Source organism: Sylvia atricapilla, chromosome 18 (genome assembly GCF_009819655.1).
Source record: "Sylvia atricapilla isolate bSylAtr1 chromosome 18, bSylAtr1.pri, whole genome shotgun sequence".
NCBI classification, from domain to species: domain Eukaryota; kingdom Metazoa; phylum Chordata; class Aves; order Passeriformes; family Sylviidae; genus Sylvia; species Sylvia atricapilla.
In genome coordinates this window covers 11,445,173-11,457,609 of record NC_089157.1, presented here as the reverse complement: position 1 = coordinate 11,457,609, position 12,437 = coordinate 11,445,173, and the positions used below count along the sequence as shown (strand labels likewise).

Genomic DNA, 12,437 nt, shown 5'->3' with positions numbered 1-12,437 from the left:
TACCAGTGCCACTGTCTAATTACTTGAACGGTTCCTAAGGTATTCTAGCCTATGCTGGAATTTGTCTTGCACAACTTTCAAAGGAATTGGCAGAACTTTATCACACAAAGTGATGGAGACTAGTCTTCAACTACAGGTCAAATGAAATTGCACTATAAACATTGGGAATTTAGAGTGTTGTGGACACCCAGCCAGAGGTGACTTTAACTGTGCATGTTTCACTTGATTTTAATTAATTATTCCCTCCATCCCCAGCCCACTGTGGCTAGAGGGTGTGGCTGGGTTGTTTGGGTTTTTAGGTGCTTTTGTGGTTTTTTTGAGGAATGAAGAAAAGGAGGGCAAATGTTCATTTGTGGTTTTATCAGATGACAATCAGGTGCTGTTTCCTTCTCACTGTTTTTTCTGGCCTAACACCTGGCCTGCAGTGAGCTCCTGGCAGGACCTCAACTCTTCCAGCAGGGTCTGACTGAGGAAAGTGGGACCATGACCACCTCCAGCAGCCAGGGGTGGGAGCTCTCCAGTCTCTACAGCCCCCGTTTGGGGCCAAGTCCTCTGAAGGCAGTGGAATTAAATCAGTTGGTATGTAGCACTGGTTTCCCAATGAAGTGGAGAGGGTGTTATTTGCTACAGTGATCATTCTGAAATGGATAAAACTGGGTTTAATATGACCTCTAAAGTTTGAGGATGCCTCGTCCTGAGGCAATGGATGTTCAGGAGCTCCAAACAGTAGTTAGTTGCAGTGATGCCTTTTTCTTTGACATTGCTCCAGCCCAGTTCAGGCAGGCTGTGGGTGAGCTGGGGCACAGTTCATACAGGTGCCTGCACAGACCTGGGGACCACATGGGGACATCTGTGGCACAAGCAGAGACTATAGGTATTCTTCTCTGTGAGGTGCTTACTCTGCTTGTCACTTTAGAGAGCTGCCAAATGACAGCCCAGGAATGTGGGTGCCCTCTTTTTCTCTGCCCTTTACCCACCTATCCAATGGTCTGGACACAGCAGCCATGAGTCTCTCCAGGCAAGCTCCTCTCTTCCTTTTTTCTGTTCCCTGCTGGTGCCCAGGCACAGCCAGCAGAGTCTTTCAGAGCAGATCCCATGGGCACTGTAGCAGTTGTGTTTACTCTGTGTTGTGGCTTTATTCTCTCAGCTGTGCTGTCCGTGCTGCCAGATGATACCACAAGCTAGCAGGAGCCTGTCCTTCTAGAGGGGACATCCACAAGTGCTTATCAGCTGCCCCCTTCTTTGCCTCTCATGGAAAAATAACTCTGGGTTGAGGGGTAAAGTTTTCTCCCACCAGATGCACTCATAAAACTTCTGTTGCCTCAGAAGGAGGGGAGAGAAAATAAGTGTTTCTACAGCCTGGAATAAGCCTGCAAAAGAAACAATTTTTGCCACCTTTGTGCAGAGGAATGGGATTTCTGAGGGTGATTGCACTTCTGTTGTTCTCTGTGGCCAGTACATTGCTCATGGGCCCTCACCAAGGAGCAAGAGGAAGGGATAAGGGCCAGAGCTCGAATCATTTTGGAGAAGGGGTTGGTTCCCTGACCATTTTGCCTCTGCAGTTTGGGTGCAGCCACCAGAGTTCCCAGAGACTGTTGCAGGTGCTGCCCCAGTGGGTGTCATAGCTGTGGCTCTGGGAGCAGGCAGGAAGGGGAGTGGGAGCCAGCAGAGTTCTGACATGGTTGAGAGGCATGGAGGACATTCCTTCCCTCACCTATTGCTGAGCCTTTCTCATTACTGATGCCTTGAAAACAGAGGTGACCAGAAAATGGGACTTTTCCTGAAATCTTAGGAAAGCTTTTAAAATTTTGGTAGAAAATTTCAATTGCAAAAAAAAACCCCAGATTATTTTGCCTATAATTTACCAGAGTGCAATGTGCACCAATTGACTTTTATTTTTGTTTGCTCAGCTGAAAGCTATTTACTGCCCATGAGTTTCTTACCAGTAAAGGTGTCAGTGCCTGCCAGTGTGTGCTCTGGGGTGAAGCAGCAAGATAAAAGTTCAAGAGCCACCGGTTTCTTGGTCATGGCCAGAATGTCTTCACTCAGCTCAGGAGTGGGAGGGAGCTGAGCAGAGTGATGCAGTAACAGCCTTCCTTGGGCCTTTTTCATAGATGAGTGTCGACTACATGAACTGGTTGAAAACAGCTCTGAAGTTGTCCTTATGAATTGTTCTTTTAAACTGTTGTTCATCTTTCTGACTTCACTCTGTGTCCCCATAACCTGCCTGAGCAAGTTACAAACAGCCCTGGGGATCAGAAAGGCCAGACTTTAAGGCAGTGTTAGATTTATTGTAGGTGAAGGAATGAAACCCTCTCACATTCCTGTTCAGAGCTGAAATCTCCCCCATTCATGGAGCAGTCTGTGCACAGAGCCTGTTGTCTGCTAGGAATCCATCAGCTCATGGAGCCAGAACCAGCACAAAGTGCTTGAGCTTTTAAATTATTTTTTTAACCATTAAAATGACAGTGTGAAAACTTGCTATGTTTTTACAGAGTATCATGAATTCCAGTTACGCTATTTTCTAACACACCCAGGAGTGCCACAGTGCTGCAGCACCCCAGAGCTAACAGCAACCAGCCTTTTCTGTTACCTCCAGATGTCCTTGAAGCTGCTGGCTCCTGCTGGAGATGTATTCTCCATCCTGCTCCTTTGTGGCTCCAACCTGTCACAGTCAGCAGCGTATTCCTGGAGGAGCATCCACTGAGGGACTGCTTTCAGTGATTCGGTTTCATTTCAGCTATGCCAGGATTTTCCATCAGACAGAGAAAACAGAACCCATTGAACCTTATGACCTTACGCTAGAGCAGAAGGCAGGGACTGTCTCCAGCACACAGCTTTGAACAGAGCACCTCGGAGCAAAGTTGCTTTACACCGCGTCCTTGAGTGAGGACACAACACCCGAGGGAGAAAAGGGGAAAAAAGCAGCTGTTTGTGCGGTGGATTTGCCTTGCAGGGAGTTCAGTGACTGCAGCAGAGGTCCCTGAGCACGGGGCAGTGCGGAGGCGCAGCAGCGGGGCTGCCGGGGACACCTGCCGGGGACACCTGCCGGGGACACCTGCCGGGGACACCTGCCGGGGACACACCGCGGGCTCCGGGGACACACCGCGGGCTCCGGGGACACACCGCGGGCTCCGGGGACACCTGCCGGGGACACACCGCGGGCTCCGGGAGCACACCGCGGGCTCCGGGGACACACCGCGGGCTCCGGGAGCACACCGCGGGCTCCGGGGACACCTGCCGGGGACACACCGCGGGCTCCGGGAGCACACCGCGGGCTCCGGGGACACACCGCGGGCTCCGGGAGCACACCGCGGGCTCCGGCCGCCCTGGGGAGGACAGGAAAGGGGAGAGCCAGGCACATCAAAGTCCGCCGGGACTGCAAATGGCACCTTTTATTCCTAGCTGCTTGGAGACAGGTAAAGATTAGGTAATAACACGGATAGGAGGAGGGGGAGATTTGCCATGCAGTGGTGGTTTCCAGAAACGATCTCTGAGTGAGGTGTAGCAGTCATAAAAACGCTGACGAATTTACTTTTGCTGAGTTTTGAAGACAACATCTTGTGTCACTGTTTTCCTGTCAGTTGATGAGGAATCCTGGCACTTACGTGGCATATTGTGCTTTTTCTCTACTTGCTCCTTTGGCAGTGGGAAGGATGTTATCAACACGGAAGGCGAAAGCTAGAGAAATTGTTACTAGAAATAAAGCTCGGGGATTCTGTATCCCAACACCTTGCTGCTCCTGATGGACTGCACTGCCCCGGTGTTTTAGATCAGATGGGGCCGTTTCAGTTTGGACTGGGCTGTGAGGACGGAGCCTGACGTGTTCAGGTGCTGACAGGACAGCTGACTGCTGACCTCACACGGCAGCTTCTGTTCTCTGCCAGTATTCAGTCTCACAGAATGGTGGGTAGGACTTTCACACATCCTTCAGTGAGCAAAGAGCTCAAAGCCTGTTCACAAAGATTCAAGCTCAGCCCAATTGCTTTGGAACACCCATCCTTTTTTTTTCTTTGCCTGAAGTGCAACTGGAGAATGGGGACGTGGCAGCTCAGCTCCAGCCACCTCTGGGGGCTTATTTAAAGGCAAATGTATTTTTATGTCACCATTAATCATTGGCTTTTAATTGGAAGAAGCTTTCTAATATGCCAGTAGGAGTACAGAAAATTTATGTTTCGGGGTACTTTACAACAAGAGCACAAACTATTCCCTATGATTTAAGTAGCTTAAGTTCCTTGTTTTCAGAGAGCTTGATAGACACGTTGTCACTGACTCTCTCCTGACTCCCACAGTGTCTGTTCAGTTTGCAAATAAAGCCAGATTTATGCAGCTTTTCTTTTGCTTACACCACTAATGGTAACAACACATCCAAGTGTTAAACACAAAGCACTAAACGACGTAATTTTCTGCCTTAAAATACTGAACAAATGGTACTTTCCCTGTGAAGGGCTAGTAAAACAAAATGATATTTGCAAGGTAAGATGCTATTGTATGTTTCAAAATATTTTTGTATTGTGTACATTCTGTATATTTTTGTTGTGACAATATTATTTGAGCACAGAATCCATTAAATTTTTTTTGGTGGTTTTTTCTTTGTTTTCTGTTTTATCTTTTATTTCTAATTTTTAAATAAAATTGAGTTGTTCTATTTCACATACCAAAAAACCAACCAAAAAAGACCTTTCAAGGACAGTTTTGTAAGTTTGTCTACAGTTAACACGGTATTTAACTAAAGAGCCCTTGGTTTGGAGCTCTGCCATGTGATCCTCTGAAAAGGACATTGGTAACTCATTTTTATGTCTGTCTAACAGATAAAGCCGAGAGTGAATTGCAGCTTCATTTCTCCACAAGATCTAATGAGGACACAGAACTGGCTTGGGACTTGTGTGGAAATTCAGGTGGTGCCCCTCCCGTTGGCAGCTGTCCCTTCATTGCAGTGACCTCAGTACTGCAGGGAAGTGGATGACATTTCAGTAATTTTTTTTTACAATTTTTTAGATTTGAGTAACCACCTTGACTGTTAATGTCACACTTGCAGCTCCTCTGCACTAAGGCATAAAGAGTTTTGAACAGGAGACATCAAGGACCACACTCACTGACAATTTATAGGCACACTATTGAGGATTTCAATGTCTTTTATTGTCTCAACCTTATTCTAGGTTTTCATGGTGGTGTCACAGGAAAGCAGCAACTCCTTACAGAACAGAGCCCCAGCACAAGTCACACTGAAGCACCTTAGTTACAGGCACTGCTTTGGGGGAGTTCAAACACCCTCTGCAAAGGAACCAACAGGAATTCTGCCGGGATCAGGTTTGCAGAAATCACCCTCTTTATGGGGTTACTCAGAGATGTCTTGAGTTTTTATTCCAGCTGCAGCCAAACATCTCCTTCAGGGATTCTGCTGCCTGTGTATCCCATGATGGGGGTAAGAATCCATTGCTGATACACTGAAATGTTTTAAAGTCTGAGTAATTAATTGGGGAAGTTAACTTACTTCGAATTCTGACGAAGTTTTAATATTAAATGTGGGAATTTTTGTAGTTTCTTCGTGATTTAAAAGCAGAGGGCTATTTATAGTTATGCAAAACTGTAATACAAGAACATACAAAGAAGATCTTGATCACATCTCAGACTAAGGAAGAAGGGGACGCATCAAATAGCCTGGGAATTTCAGACACCTGCTGTGTGTGTGTGCACATACAGGCACATCCAAACTGACCACTGCAGCAGCTCAGGCTTAAGGCAGCTGTTCCATACCAATTACCAACTTTTTTATCCAGTGGCAGCAGAACAAACCAGCACTTTGACAGCAGAAACCAGCTACAAACTTGGTACCTAGGTTCTCCTATCTAAACTAAAATGATTAATTCATTATCTAGATCTACCCACGTTTGTGCTTCTGTATTAAAACAAAGTAGCCAGATCTAAATGATTTTGAAGATATTTAAAATATTTAAAACAATGAAATGCTTGCCAGGTAAGGGATTTGGGTTTGGTTTTGCAATGACTGTAAAAATCAAATGTCATGATTTCCTCAGAACAGAAGCAAGTCAGGTGGAGAATCTGAAAACTCTGCAGGAGTTTGTGTTATCTGATATTTACACGTTAAAAAAGCTCATAGTGCTTTGTCTAAAAACAAGAAAAGGTAGGTAAAACCGCAACTAAGGTTTGACTTGGGGCAATACTTTTAAATATAAATTAAGAATCCTGCAATAGCTGCACAGAAGGAATGAATGATTCATACATTTAAGCCGCTGACGTTTCTCTCATGAACTCCTCCAGGACGGTGACTACGTTCCTGGCTTCTGGCATTTCTGCATGTTCTACTTTGACAACCTTCAGCAGGATGTCCCCACTGCCACAGCTCTTGAGGAACAGGTAGCACCTGAACAAGGCGTAGTGGTTCATTTCAGCCTGGCGGATGAACCTCTTCAGGTTGTTAATGTCCTGGATAGCCTGGGCAAAGAGGAACAGCATCCCTTATCCCCCTGCATGCAACAGACACACTGCCATGGCAAATAAAGGACAAACAGCAGGAGAAGCAAAAGCACTTCCAGTAGAAGTTTTGTATTACTACTTAAGAGTAACATAAGGATTGAATATTGTCTTGGATGCGTATCACAGCTTTTACTGCAATGATGCAAAATGTGTGGACACAATGGGAGGTGTCCAACTTGTAGCAAGAATTCTGTCATGGCAGCTCATTTAAGAAGTGTTACCTACTGAAGCCAGTTGCATGAAATTGTGTGTGCAAGGCTCAGATTAACAGTATTTGAAGAAAACAAACAACAGCAACAAAGAAGGTGGGTCTTACTTTAAATTTGAGAAAGCACCTTGGAAGCATGCACTGAAGAAACTTTCACACTAATTTAACAGTAAGCCAACCCTCAAATTAAGCTTCAGAGTTAATCACTTAATGACATATAGACATCATAATTACCTAAAACTTTGACTCACTGCAAAAGAATATTTTTCATACAGTATTTGCTCCCTCAGTGACCCCAGTATCTTCTTCAAGTCTTTAACATATATGAACAGGTACCTTCAATTTAAAGTTTTCCAAAATCTGGCGGAAGAGAAATGGATTTCCACCTTCAGCACCATTCACAAAAGCTTGCATCCAGTCCTCACAGAATCTGTTGTTTCCTGTTAAATGTTCAGAAGCACAGAGAAGAGATGAGAAAAAGCAAATGAGCTCAATGTAAATATACAGCTGCATTCATCTGGTCTAATCTCTCTCACATAAGAAGTGAGAGCAATAAACCCGGGCCAGGAAATGAGCCTCAACAAAACAATACATGTGGAAAAGAAAAGCAAACACAGCTACAGTGAGTACACAAGACTATGTTCTGATTTTCCCTTTTCCCAACATTTGTCAAAACCACAACAGGAAAAAAAAAAGTTTTGCAGATTCCCTTAATTGTACTAGTGTTCTGGGTTGAAAGTCATACTTTCATGGTCCACAAACTAAATGTACTGTGGATTTTATTACCAAGAACTTTGAACCCAGAGTTCCAGTGTGTTTGGTGTAACAAAATACTCTGGTACCTCACAGGAAAACAACACCCAAACTTTCTGGGCAGGAGCCTGTGAGCTTCTGAATATCCTCAAGTGCCTCAAGTGTCAGAGCTCTCAGCAGCTGAGGGATGCAAGGGAGCAGCATGAAGTTGTAATGTTGTGTTGTAATCTCACCTGCATTATGCAGCTGGGGCTGAGGGCCACTGCAGTCTATGACCATGGCCTTGTGCTGCTCCTCTGTCATGGCAATGCACAGGGAGGTCATTGTCCCCTCCTGGACCAGTCCTTGGAGGCTGGCAGCTGCCAGGAACCTGACACAGAAAGCTCCTGTCAACTCCTGGACACCAAGGTGACTGCCAGACACAGCAGCCAAGTTACTCAAAGGTTCCTTGGGCTCAAAGTGTCTTTACCTGCTGATGTCCTTTTCTGTTCTTTCATCTGCATTTTTGACTTCTACAGGAGTATAACTCAGAGCCTTAAACAAAAAAAGAAACAAAAAGGAAAAAGCTGGATGCAACTTCAGTATTACTTTTGTTGCTATATTGCAGTTCTGAGCAATAAATACATAATAGGGTATTTTAAAAATTGTTCTTGTCAAGGCAGCTGCCATTGCAGCTGGCTCTGCAGTCAGAAGAAATGCAGCAGTTATACTGTCAGCTATTCCATCACTGAGAGCCTCCTCAAACTCAGGGAACAGAGCTAGGATCAGTCTCTTTTCTGTTCCAGTGAATTACACAAGGCACACACACAGTGTAACACCCCTTTTCATTCAGATAGATTATGGCATGGACAGCCTGCTCATGCTATTTCTGATTTTCTTCCTCTAATTTCAGCATGGGCACCATTAGGGAATTTGGTTTTTTAAGTGATAAGAAATTGTTACGTGCTTCTTCAGCAATGAGCAGGGGAAAAGCACTTGCTCTACAACAACAAAAAGAAGGGTTTCTCATTTCCTTCTGCTAGGAGAGCAAATGCAAGAAACATTTTAACCATGCTGGAGTCACTGAGATGCCTTCTGGAGGGTTTTCAGCTGCTCAGTTTTAAATACACTTACAGCATGTAGCAGAGAGGCAAGTTTGTCCTGGAAGAGCTGCACCACCCTCTGGACGGGGCAGATGGCATCCTCAAACCAGCTCCTCAGGTACGGGCTAACACACGCCTCCACATTGTTTTGCTGTAACACATTGAAACGTTAAAACTTTAACTACAGATCAGATTGCTACACCAATAGAAATAGTAATAGAGCCTATTAATAATCTACTCAAGCTAAGATAACTGGATGTTGGAACCTTCTTAATCTCAAACCACAGTGAACTAAAATAATGAGTTTGACATTTAAAGCCTGACTTTATCAGCAATGAGAGGCTTTGCATTTTAAAAACAGCCAGAACTGTAATATTACAGTATATATTGAGTGAAGATCATGCAACAGCAGATGGGATAACAAAGAGCCTTAAAATGCAGAATTTCCACTAGAACAACGTGACAAGAAACCCACCAATATCCTTTCTTAACATTGAGAACTGGTAAGAATCAAGGTAGACATTGTTCCTTGTAGGCCATTACCTTTTATCAGTTATTCTTCTCTCCAAATTTAACTCCAGAGTGACCTCTAAGAGATTGATGACTGACACAAAAACGTCCCCCATTTCTTTTTTTCCTTTTGATTGTGTGGCTGATAGCACCTTAGACACTCATTGTACCACAGTGAGTCAATTATCTCTCCATGTGTTTCATACTGGTAGGTAAAACACCTATTTTTTCTCTATAGATTAGATCTTCCAGATGGTTTTAGCAATTAATCTGCATAAATACCAATTTTCGCCACTTAAACAAAAAGTTAGACTTTACCTCCAAATCAAGATTTATCTTCAGATTTTGAATGTATTTGTCCAGCTCAAGTCTGAAAGTATCTTCTTAAGGAAAATAAGATGCATCAGTTAAGCCCCGTATTTTTTCCTTTCAGTATATGGCTGTTACTGACATTTTCAGTCACTGGGAGGTGTGCACAAACGAGCTGAGTTCAAGTAGGAACAGACAAAATTACAAGATAATTTTTACATCATCTCCCTCTCCATACAGGTAAAGAAAGTTAAAGGTAAGGATATAGTTCCAGACCTTTCTCTGAGCCACCTAAGAAACAAACCACGTATTCTGGAGCATTGATGTCTGATTCCGATGTTGCCGTTTCCAGAAGACTTTCTTGTTGGAAACGACAGTAGTAACAACCAACTTTACCTTCTGGTATGCTATGAGAAAAGAAAAAAAAAATAAATTACTTTCTTCCAGATACATCAGAATAACTAAGTGTAAAAAGCAGATATACATGATTTCTGAGGTAATTTTACCAGTTAGCACTGGTGGCTCCTATGGCCATGGTAGGTGCAGCTCTGAAACCTTCTCTTTTTTCTTCTATGTGATCAAAGTAGTTTAAAATGAAATAATCATAAACATCCGTAGTGTTTTTTAAGTATTAAAACAGTAAATTATTTAAAACTATATTTTTCTCAAAGTTACCTAAAAAAGGAAAGTACCATTGTGTACGGCTGTTATTAACAGCAGCACCAGAGTGAGAACATAGAATCAGGATTAAACCCAAGTGCAGCAGCAGGCAGGCAAGATGTGCCAATGTTCCTTACAATTCTCCCTCCCCAATAATTTCAAACATTTACCTCAGCCCCACTGATGCCACGTTCCCCATTCCTTCAAAGAGTGCTCCTTTGGTGAGACGCTTGGCAATGAAACTGCGCAGCTCCGTCTCGGCCTCGGCTGGGAGGTTGGTGTCCAGCAAGGAGAGGCTTCAAAACCAGAAGAGACCATCACCACAAGGCAAATGTTATTGCTCTGTGTGTCTCAGCACGTGCAGAACCTGCCTTTAACGGGGCAGTGCTCTCTCTGGTGACAGCCAAGGCAGCTCTGTGACTTTGGGCCCATCGTGAGCAGTCACCAGGAGTCTGGAGACTGCAGTCAGCTCATGCTGACCTTCCCAGCAGCTACAGACAGCACACTGCCCTCTTTGTTCCTGTCTTTCCCGAGCTCTAACACAGAGCTCATGGAACGACGTCCATTGAAAAGTAATACATATATTTTTGTTGTGTGTTACCTACATGAAAAACTAAGTCAATGCAGCAATATCAAGTAGCAAAAAAAAAAAAAAAAAAAAAGTATAGTTTCTGTTTAATACACTACTTGAGCTCTGTATATATGTCCATTCCCCAGGTATTCCAGATGAAGTGCCGTGGGGACTCCAGAACGCTTTCACAGGGAGTTGTGTTCTGAAAGGGCTGTCAGCAGTGTGACAGCAAAGACTTCAGAGCAGGGTATTGCCGTGACTGTGCCGCTCCGCAGCTCAGCCTCACCTGAAGTCCTCGGCGGAGTGTGTCTCGGCGCTGCGGGCACTGCCATCCCCGCCGGCCGCTCCTGGCTGCGCGCACCTGGAAGCCGAGCGATGCCCGGGGGTGAGTGTTACAGCGAACAAGGGCTGCACCGGGAAAAGGCACGGCCCCAGGGCGAATAAAAAGCAGGAGCAGGGAATCGGTGCATTATGGGAGGAAAAGAATCTCACCGAGAGGAGAAAGGGAGAAAACAAACCAATAAAGGGAATTCAGGGAGCTGGGAAGGGCCAAGGCCCGGGCAGGGCCTCCCTGCGGGGGAAGCCGGCTGCTCACCTGCGGTAGCCGTAGAGGCCGTGGTAGGTGCAGCCGTGCCGCTCCGGCCGCCGCTCCTCGGCCGCGCAGCCGCCCTCCTCGCTGCTCTCCGGCTCCCGCTCCTCGCCCTCCGGCCCCGGCGGCAGCATCGCGGCCCCGGCCCGGCCCCGGCCCCGGCCCCGGCCCCGGGCCCGCCTGTGCCGCGGGGATCCGCCGGGCTGCCTGCTCCCTGAGCCCGCCGCGGGGATCCGCCGGGCCGGCTGTGCCCTCAGCCCGCCGCGGGGCCGGCTGCTCCCTCAGCCCGTCCCGGGGATCCGCCGGGCCGGCTGTGCCCTCAGCCCGGCTGCTCCCTCAGCCCGCCGCCGGCCCGGCAGCGCCCTCAGCCCGGCTGCTCCCTCAGCCCGCCCCGGGAGGAGCCCGCCGAGCCGGCTGTCCCCTCAGCCCGGCTATGCCCTCAGCCCGCCGCCGGCCCGGCTATGCCCTCAGCCCGCCCCGGGGAGCCGCCGGCAGCGCCCTCAGCCCGGCTATGCCCTCAGCCCGCCCCGGGAGGAGCCCGCCGAGCGCACGGGCCGTGTCCCGGCCCGCGGAGGGCGGTACCGAGCCGTGCTGGCGCGGCTCCGGCCGCTGCAGCGCCTCCGTTTGTGCAGAGCGCGGAAACGTGCGGCACCGCCGCCGCAGTGCCTCTGTCAGTACGAGAGAGCCATCAAAAGCCTGACTTAACGGCTCAAGTCACGTCTTAAAATCATAGAATGGTTTGGATTGGAAGGGGATTTGGCGGGATTAGCCATGCAGTCTGCTTTTGAAAAGTTCTGCTTCTGAAATCGTTTTTCCTTGTTAAAACAGCGCGTTTATTAACTCGGCCTTGTGACTACCAGGCAGTTACAGAATCACAGAGAATGGTTGGGGTTGGAAGGGACCTCTGGAGATCACGCAGTCCAACTGCCCTGCCCAGGCAGGGTCACCTGGAGCAGGTAACACGGGAACACGTCCAGGTGGGCTTGGAATATCTCCAGAGAGGGAGACTCCACAATCTCCTTTTGCAGACAAGCCCCAGATGGAGCAGCTGTGACCCCCAACTGCAGCAGGGCAACTGCAAAGGGTTGGACGTGGCTGATGGCTGGACTTAATCTTACAGGTCTTTTCCACCTTAGTGATTCTGCCATTCTCGTCTAAGCACCGGGTGGACCTGGGCTGAGCCGGAGAGCCTGGGGATAACACAGATACAGCCGATTATCACTGTAACAGAGGGACCAGCGCCCATGCATGTGCAGG

At 47.0% G+C, this 12,437-nt stretch overlaps 1 protein-coding gene across 1 annotated transcript; it reads right to left on the bottom strand.

Moving 5' to 3' along the window:
• Positions 1–5,117: 5,117 nt before the first annotated feature.
• Positions 5,118–11,405, bottom strand: C18H17orf75 (chromosome 18 C17orf75 homolog). Its single transcript, XM_066332419.1, has 10 exons — positions 11,187–11,405; positions 10,878–10,952; positions 10,191–10,316; positions 9,627–9,767; positions 9,370–9,427; positions 8,573–8,692; positions 7,929–7,993; positions 7,693–7,829; positions 7,043–7,146; positions 5,118–6,456 (listed from the first exon to the last, which is right to left on the bottom strand). The coding sequence occupies exons 1-10, from the start codon at positions 11,312–11,314 to the stop codon at positions 6,247–6,249; spliced, it is 1,164 nt and encodes a 387-aa protein (XP_066188516.1). The 5' UTR covers positions 11,315–11,405; the 3' UTR covers positions 5,118–6,246.
• Between the last annotated feature and the right edge of the window lie 1,032 nt (positions 11,406–12,437).

What these genes read in the sequence shown, in the direction of transcription:
- C18H17orf75 (XM_066332419.1), bottom strand. Translation starts at nt 11,314, where the DNA reads ATGCTGCCGCCGGGGCCGGAGGGCGAGGAGCGGGAGCCGGAGAGCAGC. An exon ending in GTGGCATCAGTGGGGCTGAG is followed by an intron (nt 9,768 to 10,190) that starts GTAAATGTTTGA and finishes CTTTTCTCATAG; the next exon opens with CATACCAGAAGGTAAAGTTG. An exon ending in TCAGAGAAAGGTCTGGAACT is followed by an intron (nt 9,428 to 9,626) that starts ATATCCTTACCT and finishes TTAAGAAGATAC; the next exon opens with TTTCAGACTTGAGCTGGACA.